General features: G+C 42.4%; 1 protein-coding gene across 1 annotated transcript; it reads left to right on the top strand.

The window, feature by feature from the left end:
- Positions 1–1,004: 1,004 nt before the first annotated feature.
- CPA2 (carboxypeptidase A2) lies at positions 1,005–22,405 on the top strand. The gene is given in 17 exon segments (XM_027101932.1): positions 1,005–1,660; positions 1,662–1,696; positions 3,599–3,686; positions 4,388–4,466; positions 4,469–4,521; positions 5,126–5,197; positions 5,199–5,213; positions 6,934–7,035; positions 8,909–9,007; positions 10,708–10,745; positions 10,747–10,773; positions 10,775–10,801; positions 11,944–12,039; positions 13,610–13,808; positions 14,337–14,343; positions 15,839–15,916; positions 22,218–22,405. Coding segments are annotated over 17 exon segments (1,233 nt in total). The 5' UTR covers positions 1,005–1,630.
- Positions 22,406–23,236: the final 831 nt, after the last annotated feature.

The following is a 23,236-nucleotide window of genomic DNA, read 5'->3' as shown; positions in this document are numbered from 1 at the left end:
AGCCATGACATAAGCTGCCACGATTCCAAGAATTGGCCTCAAGGAAATGGGAACAAACAGACTCTGGAACTGAAGACCAACTATACTTGAAACAATCAAGATGATGCTGGTCAGACCACCTCATGACCAATTTCAAGATGACGGTCAGAGCTGACTGTGCTGTTTCTGCATGCAGCCCCCTCTCTCTGCTTATAAAATCTCTTGCCCCTGATTGTCGGAGTAGGCCTTTGGACAGATGTCTGCCCTTCCCTCACTCCCCCAACAGTTGTAGGCATCCAAAATACAGCAAACTTTCCTTTCCATAAACCTGGCCTCTTTATTGGCTTTTGAGCAGCAAGCAGCTGGACCCCACTTTCGGTTACAAGAGGACAGATGAAAATTTCCTTGTGTCTGTTGGTTGATACTTGCTAGGCTGAATATAGTGTGTGTGAAGACTAAAATATAATAAAATATGAATCCTAAAAATAGAATGGTGTATCTTCTCCTTTTGCAATGAAGAGCAAAGTCAGATCAATGTAGATGTATGTTTATAGACAAGGAAAGGTTGCCTTTGTTTAAAAAAACCTTTGTTTAAAAATCAGAATATATGTTATGGTCTAATCTTTGTTAAGAAAAAGCTCTAAAACATTGAAAGAAGTTTGGAAAGATATACTCCAAATGGTTTTCTTTGGGTGGAGGAATTATTGGTGATTAAATAAAACACTTCCTTTTAATCCAAACTTTCTGTAACAAGCAATTTCATTGTCATAATTAGAAAGACATTTTCATTTTGGGAAAAAGCACAGAAACAGGGACATCAATTTGGTACAAATGCAGATGGATCACTTTAGAAACAGTTCAAAATTGAATATTAAAAGGCCTTCTGTGGGCTTCCCTGGTGGTGCAGTGGTTGAGAGTCCGCCTGCCGATGCAGGGGACACGGGTTCGTGCCCTGGTCCGGGAAGATCCCACGTGCCGCGGAGCGGCTGGGCCCGTGAGCCATGGCCGCTGAGCCTGCGCGTCCAGAGCCTGTGCTCCGCAACGGGAGAGGCCACAACAGTGAGAGGCCCGGGTATCGCAAAAAAAAAAAAAAAAAGGCCTTCTGTTTTGTTTTAATATAGTGTGAGGACTGGAACAGGTCATATCTACGGGGAGATACAGCAGATATGGACTAAGTGATTGCAGTGTTTCAGGGTAAACATTATAAAAATAAACAAATGAGGCAACTAATGGAATGTGATAGACAGGATGCCTGAGTAATTACTATAAATGCTGTGCCCCTTTTCTGTCAGAGACCCAGGAAAGACTTTAACCTCTAGGTCTATTAATCTGGCTTCTGTCACTGGTCAGAGTTAGTGGCACTTTATGTTCTAAATCATAAATGCATGATTTGCCCTTGGTATGCTCTAGCAATTTTGTTCTCTTTCCATCAAAGTTTGTTATCTCATTGAAAGAATGTAAAATGTATGGATTGGTGATATCACACAGGTGGGTGTCTACAGTCTTGAGAATTTGACATGCAGGTGGGAATTTTACCATGTGGGAATTTACTTGAGTTCTTAGACTGCCAACAGGTCAGCCTCAGCCGTGGTCCCTATAAATAAAGTTCAGGAGTGACACTGAATTCTGGACTCTTGGAAGATCCTTGACTATGCGATTGATCCTGTTTTTTGGTGTCCTTTTGGGGGCATATCTACTGTGGAGAAACATCTGTGGGGTAAGTTATGCTTTCTGATGCCTATTTGAATTTTGCTTACCTGATTCACAGAATATCTCACTGCATTGTTGCAGACTAATGAGTGTAAGCGTTCAGCATTTTCAGAGTTCTTTTAGATTTGGAGAGGAGGTAGTGGAAATAATAGGAATGAGTGATAAAAAAAGAGATGAATGAATTTAAAGGAAAAAAAAAGTGAAAACGGAGCACATGCACCCTATTTCTCTCTGTCCTTAATCTTTTTCCCTTCTGATGATCAGAATGTGGGGATGACAGACATCAGTGAAAATAAAGCTGTTTGGTCATTGTCTCTGTGTCATCTTAGTAAGTGCTGGGTTACTCTCCCATCCGCCTCCCTACCTTTCCGGACTTCATCCTCCATGTCACCTTAAGTCCTTCCATCTTCAGATCTAGTGTCTAGGCAGTGGGACCTCATGAAGTGGGAGGACCAGAGCTGCAGACTTCAGCCCAAATCCAACTCTCATGGCTTTGTAGGATCCATCTTTGCTCCAAAGTACTTTGGTTTCAAGATTCTATGAAGAGCTTTAGACAGCATTTCTTGAAGAGTATTCCAGGGAACTAATGAAGTAGCCAAATAAATTTGGCCCAAAAAAGTGGATGATCAAATAAATTTGGGAATCAGAGGGTTAAACAAACTATAGAATTTCTAGGAACTTTTACTAAATTAGTGTATATTGTAAACCTATAAGAGGGGATCTAGGTTGCTGCAACTATCCTTTTTTTGATCCTCAAACTCCTCCCCACATTTATTTATTTATTTATTTATTTATGCTGAACAACTCAAAGGGCTGTTATTCCTTAGAACACACACCAGGAAATATTAGCCCAATGTATTACTTTTCCCAGTGCCTTCCCATTTTAAAGGAGGACTCCTGGGAGTCTATACATTAACCAAAAGGAATGAGACTCAAATGGAAGATTTTTCAGACCATCTATGGCCAATGGATACTGGGAGGCAGAAGAGACTTGAAGAGCTCACATTCTATCACTTATGTATTCCACTGGAGTTCACTGGAAATTGGATGATATTTGATTTCAGAGGGTCTGGGTTCTGGTCCCTTATTATGGCTCTTTGTACCAATCCCTTCCCCACTGCATAAATGGGCAGGGTGGTGATTCAGGAAGTCAGCCTACTCAGAGAAAGGGAGAGAGGAAAAACCTCTGTCACCAAGGAAGGGCTATAAGAAATCCAGCTCTACTACTGGACTTTTTTTAAAGGATATTTGTTTCTTGTTTTGCAACTTCTCTTTGCTGCCAAGGAGTCCTTGATATCCTTTATTACTCATTGTGTGTGTGCGTGTGTGTGTGTAGAGAGAGAGACACATACACACACACACCATGATTTGTCTGGGTTTCAATTGTCCCTAGCAATACCCCAAGTCTGGGCCACATGAATGGGGTTTGGAGATGGAACTCTGATACATTTCAGTTAACAACAAAAACACCCTAGGTCTACCCAGATGTAAATTTGATTCCTCTTTTGAGCACTTATAAGCACCAAATTAATTCTACCTTTTAAAAACTTATTTCTGAAAAACAGGAACAGACAAGTTTTAAAAGCCGATGCTTTATGAGCAGCAGGTGTTACTTGATAATCATTAGCTAAAGGAAAGGTAACTTTACTGGCAAAGTTCCTGCTAGGATTAGGTACAGCTCTTAATTATTATTTAGATAACATTTCCTTGGGGGAAGTGAAGCCATTCTATCAACTCCTCATTCTGGGGATGTGGGTCAGTATACTATTTATTAATTTCTTGATTGTCAAAGAGATTACTGACTGCTGCATTAACCTCTTATGTGCGGAGACTAACAGGAGCAGAAAGCAACAGGAAACAGTGTCTAGGTTTTGTTTTTAAGGTCATGTCTGTGGGTAATATTTTTTAGAGACCAAGTTCTTGAGATCACACCAAGGAATGAAGAACAAATAAAAACTCTGGTGGAATTGGAGGCTGAAGAACATCTTCAGATATCTGTCCTGGAGGGGGCTTCTGTTTCCCAAAGTGAATACTCCACAGTTAGACACGATGACTAAGATCTCTTACTTTGGATTGTATCTTGTCTTCTCTGATGAGAAGTATGGAATGCTCACTCATGGAGCTGGGATCCAGAACTCCTGGGCTGTAGTCCCAACTGTATGACATTGGGCAAGTCATCTACCTTCTGCATCTCAGAGAAGGTAGGTGACTTGCCCAATGTCATACTGACTTCTCTCCCATTCAGTATAATGAGGATAAATATACCATTCTTCTATCTCACAGATGTTTTGTAAGAACGAAAAGAGAAATCAAATGTGAAAGTTATTTTGAAAAATTATTGAATAACTTTAATGCATTATTTCCCTCCTAAATAATTTATAGTATTAATATTCTGTTATGAAATGATTTGGATCACCTGAATGTCAACTGTTAAAAAAACTGCCATAGTTTTAAATAATCTTTACCTTCTTCCAGTTTTAATATTTAACCATATGGGGGGAAAACCATATAACACATATGCTGATGCTTGGACATATAACAACACTTCTTGCAACATCACAGCGATTCCACAACGATTCTAGTCTTGGAGGCTTGAGGTAAAATAGATAACGAATTGATTTCTTGAAATCTATCCACGCTGAGCTGTCCATTTCCCTGGAATGACCCAGTCATTGCCTTGGCCTTTTATCCCTTTCAGCTTGATTTCTGGAAATCACCCACCATCCCAGGAGACACAATCCATGTCTGAGTTCCCTTTGTCAGCATCCAGGCAGTCAAAGTTTCCTTAAATCCGAGGGAATTGCTTATTCCATTGTGATTGAAGATGTTCAAGTAATTATCCCACAGCCCAGTCTTCCAGAGGCTTGCTGGTCCATATGAACTGAAGGTCCATCCTCTTTTATCTTTGGGTACCCTCTGCCAGGGAAGGGACCTGTGGGTACCACTAGGGCCTTCCTGAAGTCTGGACTACCCCTGCAGTGGGTAGGAAGGTTCTATCCCTCTCTTTTTTGCATTTGGTACAAGTGGATATGGTAATAAAAAAATGTAATGGAAAGGGCAAAAAAGAGTCTCTGGCATGAAATACAAAGGGCAAACTGAAGAGTGTGAGTCAAAGTAGGCAAATATAAGTTGTTACTCATTTAGTTTTTAATTGGAGGTTACCTCTGACCCTGGGTTCCCAGAAAGGGAGAATGAGCCATAACACAGCCACAGGACTGACTGTCATCCTATATTTGCAGCATCTGTCTGGCCCGAAGTCTCATTAATGCCCCATCCCCTTTCAGGGTGCTGCCAGAATAAGGGAAAGGCATGACCCCAAAGCCTATAGGACAGAAAGAAGAATGCTTGGGATTGGGGCCTGAATCCACTTCCCTCACAACTGTAGATTCAAATGCATTGCTATAAACTAATCATAGGTGTGACTGATTTATCTTAGGTTCTCTTGGACAAGGAGAATGAAGAAATATTACTCAGAGAACAGAATGTTAACTTCAACTTTGAGGCTTATCTATACCTTGGAAGAGGTAGGTGTTTCAAAATGAACATCAGAGAAATGGGCCATGCTTTCCCCTGATAACAAGGCCTATACTTCCACTTGGTGATTTAATGGAAATTATTCTCATATTATCTCCTAACTTCTCCAAATTTCCCTAGGATTTCACAGCCAGTATCAGTGTCACTGCCTTAAGTTAGGACCTGAAGCCCATCTGCCCATCCCAGCAGCCACTGCATTATTTAGAAGTGTTCAGGAGTGGCTTAAGTGAGCACAAGACAGCCTCTAATGCTCACACTCTCCCCTCGAGGTCCCCTGGCTGATTTCTGACCTGTGCCACCCACAAGCCATCTGAGAGCTGTGCTTCATGGCTACCACTGATGATGGAATCAGGGGACACTTGATACCACTGACTTCCAGCCAACGGTGGAGTCTCCCAACCTGCCAAATTCTCCTAGACCTCATGACAGCAAAGTCTTGTGCAATTTCTCTGCTATCTTTCCTGAGTTTTGTTGGTGTGAAGAATGCCCCTTCCTTCCCCTGGATCACCTGGACAGTGCTACATCTGCCTCTTTGTGACACATAGCTTTTCTTGGGGGATACAGGTGTCTGCTTGCACTAACTGATTTGGGAGGGTGGGGGAGGGGATGAGGAGATGGGGGTTGGGGGTTAAGGAGAGAGGTGGAGGAGCAGGAAAGAGCCAGAGAGGAGATTGTCTGGTAGGTGCTGATTCCCTAAATCAGCAATTCTAAAATGCAGAGAACTTAGAAAACAATTTTCCCCCTGCATTTATTTGGTGGCAAACCCTGACCCGAACTAAACTCATTTAGGGGCAAAATCTGACCTGAACTGACTTGCTACTCACTTATTTTACTGCCAGAAATATTAATGTGCTTGAGTATGGAGCACTGCCACATGTGTAAAATGTATTTTTCTTTTTAAAATTGCACACACACACACACACACACACACACACAAATCTTAATTTGAAATATGTATGGTCCCTAAAGGGTTTCAGAGTAGGGACTGTGGACCAGTACAGAGAGTGAGGGAGAAAAGGGAGTGGCCGAAACAGGATGCGCTCCCTCCTTTGCCTGGCCTCACAAATTGCTGTACACGTCCTACGGAGACCAAATGCTGGCAACAGCTGGAGGAGCCGTTTTCATGCCGAGCACTCTCCAGACATGCCCAGACATGTCTCAATCCCAGTAATGGACACAGTTTGGGTGCCCCAGCTGTACAGGATTGCAATCAGCCCTGCAAATAGGAGCCGAAGTGGCTTGTGGCAGAAGTGCCTCTGAGGCAGGCACCCCGATGCCCCGGCCTGAACCAACCCGGCTGCGTTTTGCAGCGTCTGCTTCTAAATCACCTTTTTTTTTTTTCGGTGGCACTACCATTTGTGTTCCTCTGCTAGTGAGGGGAAGATGCTTTCTGGCTGGGGAAGTTCCACCTCAGAGCTGGCTTGAGGCAAGCCACAGGGCAACCAAAGCAGTGCTATTTTGTTTGAAGCACAAAACTGGAAAGAGCCGGCTCCGCTGCCACAAAATGGCTTCCCTTTTCCCAGCCCCTACGGATGCCCAGTGACTCATCATCTCTTAGCTTTGATTCCAGCGTCCCCAGTCCCACAGCATCTGCCGAGTGGCCCTCTCCATTCCCTGAGGGAATGGAAATGGAGGAGAGAGAAAAGTCACTAATGGATGCACCAGATTATTCATTTGCAAATGTGTATTTCTTCATCTTAAACATTTCAGATTTCCTGAGAAATGGATAACCTCGTTGCTGAGCACCCTGGTCTAGTGAGCAAAATGAACATTGTCTATTCTTTCAAAAACCGGCCCATGAACGAGCTCAAGGTACACAGGTGCAGTGATGATTTTTTCCTCTCGATGCTTCTAGAATCCCCGTCTTCCCAGGCGGGCCGTCAGTACAGTCTCTGCCTGCAGAGCTGTTCCTTTTTTTTTTTTTTTTTTTCCCTCTCCTAACCAGTCCTTGCTGGTTTTGACTATCCACCTCCCTGCTTCCCCCACCTCCCTTTCTTCTTCTTTTTATTGCGCGAGCTGACGCAGGTCTGCAGGAGTGAATTAATGTTCTCCTCTTGATAGATTTGCTCTCAGGGAAACAGGCGTATGCACCAATAGGAACAGAGGAAGGGGGAGGTGGTTCGGGCCCCTGGGTGAGCTGGGAAGGGGGAGGTATTCTGTAATTAATCAAGGTAGCCGTGCTGTGCCTTGTTTTTCTTTTACTCGTTTCTTTCTTTCTTTTTTTTTTTAAACCGAGAGTTTAAAAAAAAAAGAAAAAGAGATAAAAGTTCCGTACTTGCTGGAGCCTCATTTAAAACCAAAACAGTTCTTGTGGTGTGCAGAATGATGGGCAACCAAATGGCAAAGGCAAATGCCCTGAAACGCAGGCATTTTTTACTTGCTAGCCGGAAAAAGGTTATGGTTTTACTTCAACCTGTACACGCTGACAACAGTTAGTGCTGATAATTTCAAGCTTTTTCACCTTGCCTTGCAAAAGAGTGAAAAGTATTTCCCCAAATTTCCTAGAAAGAGTTTGTTAAGGGTGGGGGGGGGAAGATAATGTCACAACTCCCTGCTAAATTTGGAAACATTATGGCTGAGGACCAACGGACTCACTGGGACAGATGGATTTCTCCAGAGCGGTTCTCCCGAAGGAGGCCTGGGAGGAGTGGTTTGCCTACTTTATGACACCGCGGCACATTTGCTCATATTTACTACCTTCTTTTCTTTTGATTTCCTTTTCCCTGTTTCTCCTACAGTTGGGTCAGGAAACCCCAGGCTCTCCTCCCCCTTGGATTTTCCTGGACTTTCCTTCTCCCGGGTGTTTCGGTGGTTCGTGGTTGAGAATGTTATTTGTTTTCCAAAGTTCCCTATGTGAGCTCTTTGGAGGAAAAAGCATGAAACACTTTAAAACTCTCAAAACGCTTGAAAAGTAATTTTTAGCAGGGATTTACATTTCTCATTTACCTTATCTGTGATGTTTAGAATGCTGCAGGAAGATAGAAGTTGATGGTGCAAAAATAATCTTTTCCTCCCCATTTACTGATTCAATTGGCAAAGCCACTGTTCCAAATAAAACTGAGTCCCTTAGATCATAAAATTTAAACTCTGGAAAGGACTTCCAGACCCTACCATCCTGTTTTTATGAAGGACTCAGAAGATTACCACAAGCATTTTTATTACAAAAATAACACAATCATTGCAAAAAATGGAGAACAGAGAAACAAAAAATGAAAAACATCCCTATTTTACTAATTTCACAACTATGGGATTGATAGCTATTAACATTTCGTTGTATATCTGTCTATTTTTTCCTCTCTTTTCTTTTCCCCCTCCCTTTTTCTCCTATGTCTGTGTGTGTACATATATATACATACACATGAGTTAGCCTTTTAAGAAATAAAAATGGTATCATACTATTTGGTAATCTATTTTTAAAAATTTATGGCATATGATGAACATATTTTCATGTCATCACGTTATCTGCAATGATTTTTTACAAACATCAAATGATGCCCTTCTTGTTAGCCTGTATTTAAGTTTATATTAAAGGAAAGGGACCAAAAAACCCTACGTTAAATGAAAAGCTAATTGACAGCATCACTGTCTACACCTCCTCCTTCTCAATCACATCAAGTACAGAAAGAGGAACAGACAAGGGGTGTGTGGTGGTGGAGCCATTCACATTTCCACGCTTGTTTTGCAGTTCAGCACGGGAGGAGACAAGCTGGCTATCTGGCTAGAGGCTGGGATCCATGCCGGTGAGTAGGTTACACAAGCTACTGCACTGTGAACTGCAAATAAGGTCATTTTACTCCAAATTCCCCATTTATTTTGTCTTTCTGGGGTCAGGCCCCACCTAACCTCACAGCAATCCCTGTGGTCCTATGGCTGACGCTCTCATCCCAAGTCCTTCTCTTGTCACACAGTCAGGAAACAGACCCATTCAAACCTAATTTGGTATTGCTCCACCCAGCACCCTGGCATGTACCTCCGTACTCCCGCAACCTGCTGGCCACTGCATGCTCTGTTAAAAGATAGTGAGAGCTATGGGCTTCCTTGGTGGCGCAGTCGTTAAGAATCCACCTGCTAGTTCAGGGACACAGGTTCAATCCCTGGCCTGGGAAGATCCCACATGCCATGGAGCAACTAAGCCCGCGCACCACAACTACTGAGCGTGTGCTCTAGAGCCCGCAAGGCACAACTACTGAGCCTGCGTACCACAACTACTAAAGCCCGCGTGTCTGGAGCCCATGCTCTGCAACAAGAGAAGCCACTGCAATAAGAAGCCCGTGCACTACAACGAAGAGTAGCCCCTGCTCGCCGCAACTAGAGAAAGCCCATGCACAGCAATGAAGACTCAATGCAGGCAAAAATAATAAATGAAATAAATTTAAAAAGAAAAGATAGTGAGCTAAAAGAGATTAAGAGGGTGACAAGTAAGGACACCAAGAGTCAGATTTCAGCATAAGAACAGATTAGAGAACATTGCTTTGCTGCCTGGAGCTCCTAGGGCTGTGGCACGATGTACTAGAGATCTATAAAATCACAAAAGGAGCTTAGATAGAGAATATAAATGGGCTAGAAGAGTTTACTTTGACCTACAGATACAAAGTGGAATGAACTCGTTGAGGGTTTTTGGGTTCTGAAAAATTTCCAAATCTCACTTAAAGTTAGGGTGTAGCGATATGTCTCTTCCACATGTTCATTGGAATTAGAGTCAGGACACCGTTCTGGGTGTGACCTAGTCTGGTATTTCTTAAGTAATTCAAAAATGACGTGCTATAAATCAGAATGTTAATTCATGAGCAAAGGAAATCAATCCACATCAGATCATTCAAGCATGTGCAACCACGTGCTTACCGGCTGATACATTTTTCCCTTCAATTAAAATGCAGTTACCTTTAGGGTATTATGAAATGGATATTTAACAGTTGAATAATAATGCCTTAGGATGGCTGAGCACAGGAAATGAATAAATTTTAATCCAGCAGAAACCTCAACTCTACTGCAATTGATCACAAGTAGAAATGTAATTCCCCAAATGGAATTTAACTGGTTCTCTGGGTCTTTAGAGAAGTCTCTGCATAATTAAGTAATCTGATGTTGGTCGTGAGTACTTTTGAGAAGGTATAGCCTGTGTGGTGATTAAGGAAACTGAAAAGATTTCTTTGGTTCATAGATCCCTCTGAGCCACAAACACAGTTGCCCACCATTGCAAAATGCCTCACTAAAATTAATTGGAAGAATCCTGCTTTTGAGAGATAATGGATAAGTGATACCTGATTTTTATTTAATATAAGTAAATTATTCTGATTGGAAATAAAAGTATCGACACTGGCATATTAAACACGTTAATAGGAGATTGGACTGTAGTCCTGGAAGACTCTCACTGACCAGCAGTGTTAGTTTATGTTTGGAAAAAACACATTGCCTTAATATTCTCTCCTCTGTTCCCTGGTGAAAGGGGAGTGTGAGATTGATATATATGTTGTCTCTGCTCAGATTGCCTCTGATTATGGAAATGACCCATCCATCACTTTGATTGGATATGATGGACATCTTCCTGCTTCTCTGATGGCTAAGTGTTCTCTCAAACCAAAGGAAGCCTGGACTTTTTCTCTTCAACAAGAATTTAAGGAGATGTGTAGGAACTTCAAAACAAAACAAAAGTGATTTTCTGTTCTTGATTTACCCTAAATGGAATGCCTCATCTCTCAGTAGTGGCCCTGAATTGAGGCATATAGTGATGTTTACAATCATTTCATTTTCCAACACATGATATCTTTCCATATTGCCTTGGTCAGAGCCCATTTCAGCTGTTAGGCTGGGCTATTAGAGTTCAGTGTTCACTGTGAGTCACCTAGTAGATTTGTTCCAATTATCCCTGTGTTTTGATGGTAGGATTGATAGAAAAGAGGAGGCTGATGTTACCTGCTGACAATTAGATTGCTGTAGGATTTAGGTAGGCAGTACAATGCATCTGGCATTTTACTTACAATCTGTAGAAGAAATCCTCTGTTATATCACAAAAACAAGTTATGCAGTTTTTTTTTCTTTAAAAATCTCATTACACAACACCATTATGGCAACTGTGACCCCATGTATATTCAGAATGAATCAGAGCTTCAAGTTTATTTTTGAAGACAGCAGACTACGATAGCATTTTTCAACGCGTGTTCAGAAGGAACTTGTAGAAATAGTAGTACTCATCTCATGAGATACCCTATGAATAAAGGGTTCCACAGTCAAGTTTGGGAAATACCGCCCACTGTATCCCTCTCTTGGAGCTTGATAAAAAACATTAAAGCATTAAAAAAAACCTTTAGAAATTCTGAAGTAAATTAGCCAATTTAACCCTGTTATTTTCCCAAAATATTCTATCACAGAACCCTCGGGCTCTCCCCACTATTTTTTTGTTTTTTAATTTTTGTTTTTTGTTGTTATTGTATTGTTAACTTTTGAGAGGACTGTGGTTCTACGGAACATGGTTTAGCAGGTATTCATTGGAGGAGATGGGGGCTTATTTACTTCTCGCCTCGGTGAGACGGCTGAGAAGCTCCAAGCAGAACCCTGTGTGAGGACTACTGGTCAAGTCTGTGGGCAAGGGAAATGAGTGCAATTCCAAAAGGGCCTTCCCGTGAGGGATTGGGAGAAATTAACAAAATTCTAAAGGAAACTTCTCATTGGACTGAATGACCGTCTTTTTTTTTTTCTGTATTTTCTTTCTGTTGGGATTTTAAAGAATCGTATGTGGCAGAAGACCCAGTTCAAGGTATCTGGAAGCCTCAGTGTTGGTGTTGATCCTAACCGGAACTGGGATGTGGGTTTTGGAGGTGAGCATGGGGACTTTCCCCCAGGGATAGTCAGATGTTGTCTGGCCAGATAGCTATTTGCATGGCTCTGCAGTGCTGTCAGCCTGCTAAGCCCATTCAGGATTGAAGCTATTTAAAAACCTATTTGAAAAACACTTCACTAAATTCCCTTCACAGGCACACAGTGCTGTCACTGAGCTCTGAGGAGCATTTAATATATTTTGTCTCACATCTTGGTTTTCCCATAAGCTGTATCCCGGCTCAGCTTCTGAGCTTCCAGAGCAAGACTTTGTGTGGTGGTGGGAAGCGCCAGGAAGCCCTGAACCAACCACTAGAGGGGGTTGGGATCTAGTCACAGGAGAAGCATTACATCATCTATGGATGCTTCGAGAAAGAAAACTAAAATGAAGTACGAATAAGATTAAGAAATTGATTTTCAAAATAGATTCAAAGAGAAAATACTTGCTTCCTGCTCTGCCTTTGTTGACTTACAGCTCTAATTTTTCGGGGTCCAGTGCCAGGCTGGTTGGGGGGCTCCTTTTTGCTTTCAGGCACCAGTTAAAACCCCTTATGTTTCTCTAATCACAGAGTTAAAATGTATTTGGTTTTTCCTCATTAGGTATGATAGCAGTAACATTAGAAACTGTCTTTTCCACTGTAGTGTTCCTAACACCTAGCATAGTGTCTGGCACATAGAAGGCAATCACTAAAGACTTGAAAGACAGATGAATTAATGAGAATCATTGAACCAAGAAAGGATACACTGACAGGATATGGATGAGTGGCAACTTCATTCATCGCTTTTACAAATTCTTTTTTTTTTTTTTTAGTGTAGGAAAGAAAAAAATCAAAGCATCAGATCCAAAATACTGAACAATGTCCAGCAATTCAAAGTTAAAATTTTTCCTGGCTTGTTGTTCTTATTAAATAATCTCCAAATGAGGTGATAGGTTGTATATATATTTTGTCCATATCATTTAGAGACTCTGTAGAGTCCCAGCCTCTACCTGTCCCTTCAGAGTTTCTCTAGCATTCAGAGCCCTGGCCAGGCCACAGTGGGCCCACTTCAGTGGTCATGGGTAACTCCAGTAGCTGAGAAAATGAGGCCAAAGGTAGCCTTTTTGTCAAAAGTAATTGTGACTTCCTCACCACAGAAAGGGTATCAGAGGTTCCTTGCATTTGTGGCTTTGTGACTTAGAAGTACAGATGCATAGAATCGTCTACTCTTGGGCTCTAAGAATTGGAAGAAGTCCCAGAAAATGAGCTTGCTGAACTCCCACCCAATGCAGGAATTCCATCTATAATATTAAATCTAGCTTTTCTTCCAACAACTCCCACAGAGAGGAGATGATTTAATTTGATAGTTCTTTCTGCCATATAGAGGAGCCATGTTTTTAAAGAAGAGAGATGTGTCCAGAATCTCTTGAGTTAGGTCTCCTGACTGTGTCTTTAGGTAGTAATTCAATCTAACACAATGACAATCTTGCTCTGATTTCCAGAGGAGGAACTGAAGTGATGCATGGTAACTGCCTCCATACACTGTCTCCTTAAAGCTCACTGTTCTCACTTGGCATCTTCTGCATCCCATCACAACCTGGAGCCAGCAACAATCCTTGCTCTGACTCATACCATAGACCCAGTGCCAACTCTGAAGTTGAAGTGAAATCCATAGTGGACTTTACCAAGAGTCCTGGAAAAGTCACGGCCTTCATTACCTTCCACAGCTATTCCCAGCTGCTGATGTTCCCCTATGGGTATACATGTGCCGAGTCACATAAATTTGATGAGCTGGTAAGTTTCTGAAACTTCATTTCAGATACAAACATCCATGGTGTGGACAAATAAGTTTCAGTCATAAAGATAGGTATTGAGATGGGGGGATACTTGTGACAGGTTACAAACATGAATGAGACATAATATGTCCAACCACTGAGAAGATTGTGACACAGGCAAAGGTTTGAAAGACTTGCCTAAATTAAATTTCCTTGGGAAATAGAATTCATGAAATTATTGTTGCCTTTATCTAGATGAGCAGGAGCCTGATTCGACTATAAATTCCCAGGATGTGTTTTCTGTTGCTTAGGAAATAATCACTTGGATTTGGACCTGAAGCTCTTGGATCTGTAGTCAGTTGCTCTATGCTAAGCAATGCTGCCTCTCAGCTCTTTGCCTTATACCTTCCTGGTGTCTTTGGCTCTGTGATCCGTCATCATGCTGCACTGGTGTATGCTGGGCATAAAACACTTCCCTAAGGTATCACTTGATACCCTCCATCGTCTTTCCTGTTTCAGGAATGAGCAAACTGGTGGCAGCCTTAAGTCAGATGGTGACATCTCAGGGGGCTGCTTATAATTGAGCAAGTGCTACCCCAGCTGAAGAGAATGTGCAGATATTTCCAATTTGGCTTTTAGGCTTGGTTTTTGAAACCCATATATTAGAGATAAGCCCTGAGATGGGACCTTTTGGTCAGTTTACTTTCAACTAGATTGTTGTCAGCAGCTAGCAGAAATGGAATAGATTATTCAAATTCAGGTGTATCTTTCATCTTATCAGTTGCATTTTAGCCCCTGTAAGGCAGTTTTCAGGGTTTTGGTGGTGAATATTATCACTGAAGGTTGAATCAAGGGAGAGAGAATGTCAGAGTTGAATATCAAAGGTACTTTTAGTAGCTCTAGATAACCTTACGTTACCTAAACCTGGTGCTTAAATCTCTACCATATAGTCATCCAGCCTATGATTGGATAGCTCCCTGCCTCCAAGGGAGCCTTTTCCATGTTGGGGCAGATTTGATTGTTTGAGCTCAAGCCTTCTGCTTATGGTTTTCACATACCAGCCCTGGTTTATCGTCTTGCTCCAGAGAGTAAGTTTATTTCCCTTTGAGAGACAAATTCATTAATTACTTGAAGGTAGTAACCTGCTTCTCCTAGGTTTTTCCTTATCCTTGCTAAGTACCCCCGTCCCTTCAAGCCCTCAGAATATGTCCCCAACTTCCCTCACCCTTCTGGTTGCTATTTTACGAATATGCTTTGATTTGTCTGTGTTCTTCAAGGGCAGCTCCCAGAAGTGAATGTAAAACTCGCGTTGTGGGGTTAACAAGCATAGCGCAGAGCATGACCGTAACTGCCCTCATCCAGCTTATGCAGTTGAGGGTCACATTAGTTTTTTGGCAGTGGCGTCGTGCCGTTGACTCATGTTGGGCTCATTGACAGCCGAAACCCCCAGGCTCTCTGAGTATTCTGCTGAGCCAGGTTTCCCCCATCTGGTAATTGTACAGTCGTTTTCCTGGACCCAAGTTCAAGACCTTACATTTATCCCTAGCAAGGACAGAAAAGCCTCGATCAGTCAAAATTGGAACCCTCAAATAATGGAAAATACTTTCCTGAGCTCTACTTCTTGGAAAAAGAGACAATCATAGGGAAATAAGCCAATGTAGGGATCTAGTTTAAAAAAGAAAACCAACTTCCTGGATACATCCTTGAGTCAGTACACATTCTCTTTAGCCCCTTACTCCCACCCTATTTCCATCCACACTCCTGAACAAGGAGAGCTGGTGGCAAAATAATGACCCCGGTGTATTTATTGCAAGAACCTGAAAGATCAAATAAACAACGAGGGTCTGTTGTATTTTCAGAGCCAACAGAAGTGAACTTGTGCTTACTTCCCAGTGAAAATGGTTGAAACAAAAAGGGTGTTGTGCTTAATTAACCAGAGTCCAGTTCATCAGACTGTCCCATTCTACATTCTGCAACTGGGCATCTGTTCTTCCAAGAGACAAGCACTATCTATCCACCTTTCCTTGGTTCTCTCACTCTAAAATGAAGTGGCCCAAAAGGCTGCCCAGTCTCTGACAAGCCTGCACAGCACCAAGTACAAAATGGGACCTGTCTGCTCAGTCATCTGTAAGTATCTAACGTGTTTTTACAAATGACCCACTAAGATAGCAGGCACCATGTGATTTGGGGTCAAAGCCTTTAAATGCTCTGACATGAAACGGGTAGGCCTTAAAAATGCAGGGAACCCAAACTTAACACAGTTTTCTTCGGCAAGGCTAGATCTCCTCCATGATATACTTACTATGTGGTATTTAGAGCAAAGAACTTCCTAAATATTTGAGTTGTGTGTTCTCTGCTCTGCTTGTCCTGATCCTTAATGGCTCACTCTCATTATGTGGAATTTCTTTGCCTGAAAATGGGCATTTATCAAGACTCTGACCTAAGTTACCACTTTTATTAATTACCCATTTCTTGACTAAGAGAGGCTCACACCATAAGTAAACCCATGGACTGTATGTGGGGACAGAATGGGTGCAACTCTTAAGAGGACCCAGAGGTTTCAGTGGATAGACCCTGTTGCAGCCATTTGTCCATGCAGAGCTTGGGGAAACAAAGAGGAGGACATGTCAGGAGTAATGGCAATGGCAGGTATAAAGCTTGGGAGCCTGCTGTCAGACTTCCCGATGCTCCTCTCTCCCATAGTAAATCGAGATAAGAACAAGAAATGACTGCAGCGCTGTTGGAAATCCTAATGCACCCACATGCAGATTCTTAGTCCTCCAAAGGAATCCCCTCACTTTGTTATGGACAAAGCCAGAAACTCAGGACCCCACAATTGAATGCCCAGGAGTTCCCTAGTGCTCCCATGCCCATGGATCCTTTGGAAACAAATGACTTTTGTAGGCACCCACTGTGCCTAAAACACACGCTTTTATTGAGCATATATTATGTGCTAATCATTGTATATGATTATATACCTGTCTCCAAGTACTGGAGACATAATGAACCCACAGAGAACTCACTGTTTAATATGGGAGATGAATGGGAAGAAAAGCTTTAGTATGATATGTGCAATAGTAGGCTATACATGGTACAAAAGTATTAGAAAGTTGGGGGGATTTGATTTCATCTAGGAAGAGGGCAGGATTTTGAAGGCTAGAGAAGGGGAAGAAGAATGGGACATTCTGGCTCATTAACAGCACATGCAAAGGCACAGATGTGTGAAACTGCATGATGGGCTCTGTGAACTACAAGAAGGAATGAAGGTGGTAACAAGAGTTGGGGGAGTTCAAGTTTTTGTGTGCCATATTAAAGAATTTAGGTTTTAACCCAAAGGATTCTGGAAGCCATTGGAGCATTTTCAGCAGGGCAGCAAGCGCACTGAGGCATTGTGTTTTAGATAAAACACATTAGCAGCAACATGGAGGATGTGGTGATGATGGACTAGAAGTAGGAACATCCCACAAGAAGAGCAGGAAGAGTTCAGAGGAGAGATGATGGCTCACACTACAGCAGTGCCAGTGAGGAATGAAGGGAGACATTTACAAGGTAAAATCAAAAGTTTTTTGTCGTTTATCAGAAGTGGAGAGTTTCTCACTGATGGTCATTGAATGGTGCCATTAACTGAGGGAGACATCCAGGAAGGTGAAGGAGGGGTGGGGTTGGAAAGATGAGTTCAGCTCTAGACATACTGAGGTTGAGATAAGTGTGGTGTTTTCAAGTGGAGATGTCCTGTAGGCTTTGGGCTGTATACCCCTGGGATTCTGCAGAGAGAGAGATTTAAGGGTAGTTGACACAGGGAAGGTGGTTGGAACAGGAGAGCAAGGAGGTCATCTGAAGTGGGAAAAGCCCTGGACAGAGGAGGGGAGTAAGATGTTAAGCAGCAGAAGTGGTTAGCAATGATGGAGGGCATGGCAGCAGGGCTGGGCAGAGAGGCCAAAAACCTTGCGTTTCAGAAATCAGGGAAGGAGCAATTGTTGGGAAGGAGGCAGTGGTTAACAATGACAAAAAGGTCACAAAAAGGTCAAATGTGAAAAGGACAGAACATTTACCATTGGGTTTTCATTACTAGCTTATGGTGACTGTAACCAGAGCAGTTTCAGAAGAGTGAGGGTTACTGGAGGAGTACATGGAATGGGAGAAGGGGAGGCCCAGTGAGTAGACTACTCTTCAGAGGAGCATGGATGAGAAGGGAAGGAGAGAGAGGAATGGAGGGTTTTGTTTTTGAGATAAGAGATTTGTTTATTGACTGTGGGAAAAGGAACAATAGAGAGGGAGAGGTGGAAGATATAGGAGAGAGAAGAAATGACCAAGGCAGTGCTGTTCCAAAGAGGGGGAGAATAGGGGCAAGAAAGGGATAAGCAGAGGTGGGCAGATCAGGCTTGAACAAGAGGAGAGTGTGCTGACATGCTGGGGACACTGACGTAGCTCTATCTGTAAGAGGGTGATGGTGGGAATCTGAGGGAGAGCACACTTGTTAGTAATGGTTTTCTTTTCTTTTCTTTTTTTTTTTAAAGCATACTTGATTTTTTAAAAAAATTTATTTTATTTTTGGTTGCGTTGGGTCTTTGTTGCTGCATGTGGGCTTTCTCTAGTTGTGGTGAGCAGGCGCTACTCTTCCTTGCAGTGCATGGGCTTCTCATTGCGGAGGCTTCTCTTGTTGTGGAACACAGGCTCTAGGACGCACAGCCTTCAGTAGTTGTGGCACGTGGGCTCAGTAGTTGTGGTGCATGGGCTTAGTTGCTCCACGGCATGTGGGGTCTTCCTGGACCAGGGATAAAAACTGGGTCCCCTGCATTGGCAGGTGGATTCCTAACCACTGTGTCACCAGGGAGGTCCCAGTCATGGTTTTCTTAATGGGAGTCTTGGAGAGCAGAGGAGTAATAGTTTACTCACCGTATCTGGAACACTTAATGGAAATCCCAAAACTACGGATTTGGTAATATTTCAGAGCATGAAAGTTTCTCTTTTTTTCCAGATTATGGTTTTCTCTCTTTCTCTCTTTCTTTTTTGCTATTATGATGTATTTTTAAAACTTCATAGAAAAAAGAGTCTAATAATGATTATACTTTATTATCAGTTTCAATTTCATTAATGTTTTGTCATTGAACACAAATATATTTATCTAGTTGTAATCAATGTCTGCGTTTAGCTTTTTTTCAGGTAACATCATTTCCCATATAGTTCTTTAAAAAATTTATTTTATTTATTTATTTTTTTTTGTGGTACGTGGGCCTCTCACTGTTGTGGCCTCTCCCGTTGCGGAGCACAGCCTCCGGACGCGCAGGCTCAGCGGCCATGGCTCACGGGCCCAACCGCTCCGCGGCATGTGGGATCTTCCTGGACCGGGGCACGAACCCGTGTCACCTGCATCGGCAGGCAGACTTTCAACCACTGCACCACCAGGGAAGCCCCAAAATTTATTTTATTGAAGTATAATCGATTTACAATGTTGTATTAACTTATACTGTATAACAAAGTGATTCAGTTATACATATACATATTCTTTTTCATATTCTTTTCCATTATGGTTTATCACAGGATACTGAATATAGTTCCCTGTGCTATACAGTAGTACCTGTTGTTTATCCATTCTCTATATAATAGTTTGCATCTGCTGATCCCAAACTCCCAATCCATCCCTCTCCCATCCCCCTTGGCAACCGCAAGTCTGTTCTCTATGTCTGTGAGTGTGTTTCTGTTTCATAGATAAATTCATTTGTGTCATATTTTAGATTCCACATATAAGTGCTATCATATGGTATATCTTTCTGACTTCATTTGGTATATAATCTCTAGGTCCATCCATGTTGCTGCAAATTACATTATTTCATTTTTTTTATGGCTGAGTAGTATTCCATTGTACATTTCCTACATAGTTTTATGTTATTTCCGCTCTAGGTATTTGTTATTCAATTATACTGCTATATCCCAGTTATTGGGCCTTTGGATTGTTTCAGCTTTTTGCTAAATAGTGCTACTATGAACATATTGGCACAAGCTTCTTTTTCTTTTAGGCGATTCTCAAGTCAAATGTAATGAACAGCTTTGGAGCTCTATCTACATATTTTTTAGGCTATTCTCTGGGAAGACTGATCTTACAGTTGCCCAGACCTTTTTAACTGTGTTCCATGTCCTCCCCTTTGGTGGGAGAACCTCCAGGGAGGAGGGCTGTGGTGACAGTGGGGTAGAAGGCCATTATGGCCACTTGAGGCTGAGGAATACATGTTTTCTCCTGTTGGCCACCTCTGAGTGGAGGCTCGAGTTCAGAATGTCAGCAGAATGGCATCATTTGCCCCTGAGACACATACATGGGGTCTCAGCCATTTTATTACAAGGAATCTAGTTTTCCACCTTCCTTTTCTGAGGTATTTACAAGTACTGTAGACCTTGAAAGGCCTACATTTAGTATGTTTTTTTTGGTAAAGTCACAGATGTTGAAGATACTTCCATTAAGCAAATGTCAGACAAGTATAGGGTTTACTGTCTGATCTTTTGTAATGTGACCGTTAATGGTTAATCAAGTTCTTGCTGCATCTCTGTCCAGAGCTGACTCTGTTATCCTTGATTCTGGCCTCATTCCAGCTTGGACAAGCACTGCCTCTAAGAACGAGTCCCAGTTAAGTACTTTTTGCCTCTTGCCCCTGATTGGTATGCAGCTCTGGGCTGAATACCTGCTTCGCTCCACCCAAGACATGGCTGGACGTCTGTGGTGGGTGAGACATTTTCTGGGCAGTTTCTCATCTGGAAAGGTCTATAAGGAGCTGCATCACAACAGGTGTTTGGTCCAGAAGTTGTTACTTGAGCCTTTCTCAGGGGGAAATAAAACACAGACCTTGGGGAGAGAGGTCTGGGTTTGAGTTATAGTTCCATCACTTTGGAACCAAGTAACCTTGGGCAGGTCACTCAAGCCCGGTCACTCAAACCAGGTTCCCTTGGTTTTTTCATCTATGAAATGGGTTGTTGAGAAGCTCTAAAGATAGAATGTAGAATAAAAGAGTTCACTAACTCGAAGGCACTATATAAATGTTGCTTGTTAGTTTCCTGGTGAACTACTCTCCTCCAGATACCTCTGATCCTTAATGTGGTCCAACTTTTCTGATGGGATCTTAGTCATTTATTGATAATGATGATTATAATCACAACTGACATTTACTGAATGCCTATTCTACATATATTATCCCATCTCCTTCACTTAATCTCTCTGAGATTTCCTCATCTGTAAAATGGGACTAATACTAATATCTACTTGTGACACAGGTGAGGATTAAATAAACCAATTTAGCATAACGTCTAACACATTTAATAAGCACTCAACAATTGATCGAATCATGAGCATTATATTATCCTATTTAATTCTCACTGCCCTATGAAGTAAGTAGTAGTATTATCCTTATTTGACAGAAGAAACGTTTGGGATTCAGATAAGTGACTGTCTTAGGTCACCCAAATAATGATTTGCAGAGTCAGGATTCAATCTGAAGCCAGTCCACTGTGGACCTCTTAGTGGGATCATCTGTGTCATGTGACCACACCAAAGGTATAAGTTAGTAATTTTGGTACCCAGGAAAATTCAGTTCAAATCAGCAGCCATTTGGTGTTTGTTATTTACCAGGTGCTACTACTGCTGCTGTGGGTGAAGGCAAAGACACAAGACACACGAGTTCATAGTGTTAATTCCCAATATTAACCACTAGTCCTACTTTTCCCTGGTATAACCTCCCTGGTCTTCCCCTTTGCTCAGCCCCATTCTTAGGGATTAGGTGACTCCATTTGACCTCTACCTGCCCTCCCTCGGATGGGCCTCAGAGCCGACCTATTGCTTAGCTCTTCTGAGTCATGATTGTCAGAAGTCTTTGTAGGCTAATGCTACCTTCCTTTATCATTTGTCATGTAAGTGGCCACATATTACACAGGTGCACATTGTTGGTTTTACTCACACATATAGGTGCTGGGCATGTTATTTGTTATCAGAGCAAAGCCTGTTCCATCCTTATACTGAAAGTCCCCTGAGAGCAGGGACCAAATCTCTTCCTCTATTTGTAATCCCTTCTCTCCCACCAGAGGAAACAATGTTTAAACCTAGCACCCAACTGAAGAAGGAAGTGGTGTAGCCTCCCTAAGCTGTAGAAGATGCCAGTAGGAGAGCAGGCAGGATTCCAAATGGGTGGGTGAAGCCAGAGGCTCCTAAGAACACCAAAGGAAGGCTAAGTATAGTGTCCATTTGAGTAACACCTTTTGCTTTTCAAATTAATCTTGTATTTTTTCATAAGCATGGCCCTCTACTAAGCTATCCCTGTTCTCAAGGTCCATGCAGATAGGGGCCTGACTTATTTTTGATAGTGGTGGAACTTAATATAGAGGTTACATAGCTGTGAGAGGCCAGTGGGAATAGTATAACCAGACTTTATTCTCATTTGCCCTTCAGACCAAGCCAGTGGAGGAAGCATTGACTGGTCCTATGACTCTGGAATCAAATAATCATTTGAATTTGAACTGGGAGACACAGATCGATATGAGTTCCTTCTGCTGGCCAATCAGATCTTACCCACAGTGAAAGAGACCTGGTTTGGCTTGAAGACAGTCATGGAGCATGTGTGAGACCACCCCTATTAAGGCTCTTGGGAATAAACACCATTAAAAGCTCTTTGGTTTGAAGCAAAGTTGGGCTGTGATTATTTATTTTTAAAAATAAATTTATTATTTATTTATTTGTTTATTTTGTCTGCATTGGGTCTTCGGTGCTGTGCGTGGGCTTTCTCTAGCTGCAGTGAGTGGGGGCTGCTCTTTGTTGTGGTGCGCGGGCTTCTCATTGCAGTGGCTTCTCTTGTTACGGAGCACGGGCTCTAGGCTCACGGACTTCAGTAGTTGTGGCACGCAGGCTCAGTAGTTGTGGCTCACAGGCTCTAGAGCACAGGCTCAGTAGTTGTGTTGCATGGGCTTAGTTGCTCTGCAGCATGTGGGATCTTCCCAGACCAGGGCTCAAACCTGTGTCCCCTGCATTGGCAGGCGGATTCTTAACCACTGCACCACCAGGGAAGCCCCTGCATTGTGATTATTCCTTTTTCTTTTCTTTTCTTTTTTTTTTTAAAGATTTGTAATTTTTTTTCCTTAAACTTATTTATTTTATTTATTTATTTTTGGCTGCATTGGGTTTTTGTTGCTGCGCGTGGGCTTTCTCGAGTTGCAGCGAGCAGGGGCTACTCTTCATTGCGGTGCACGGGCTTCTCATTGAGGTGGCTTCTCTTGTCGTGGAGCACGGGCTCTAGGTGTGCAGGCTTCAGTAGTTGTGGCTCACGGACTCTAGAGCGCAGCATCAGTAGTTGTGATGCACAGACTTAGTTGCTCTGCGGCATGTGAGATCTTCCCAGACCAGGGCTCGAACCCGTGTCCCCTGCATTGGCAGGTGGCTTCTTAACCACTGAGCCACCAGGGAAGCCCCTGATT

Source organism: Aethalodelphis obliquidens, unplaced genomic scaffold (genome assembly GCF_003676395.1).
Source record: "Aethalodelphis obliquidens isolate GAN/ISIS:26980383/991018 unplaced genomic scaffold, ASM367639v1 scaffold5, whole genome shotgun sequence".
In the NCBI taxonomy this organism is placed as follows: domain Eukaryota; kingdom Metazoa; phylum Chordata; class Mammalia; order Artiodactyla; family Delphinidae; genus Aethalodelphis; species Aethalodelphis obliquidens.
Note: the sequence above shows the minus strand (reverse complement) of the source record. Positions and strands in the feature narration are given on the sequence as shown.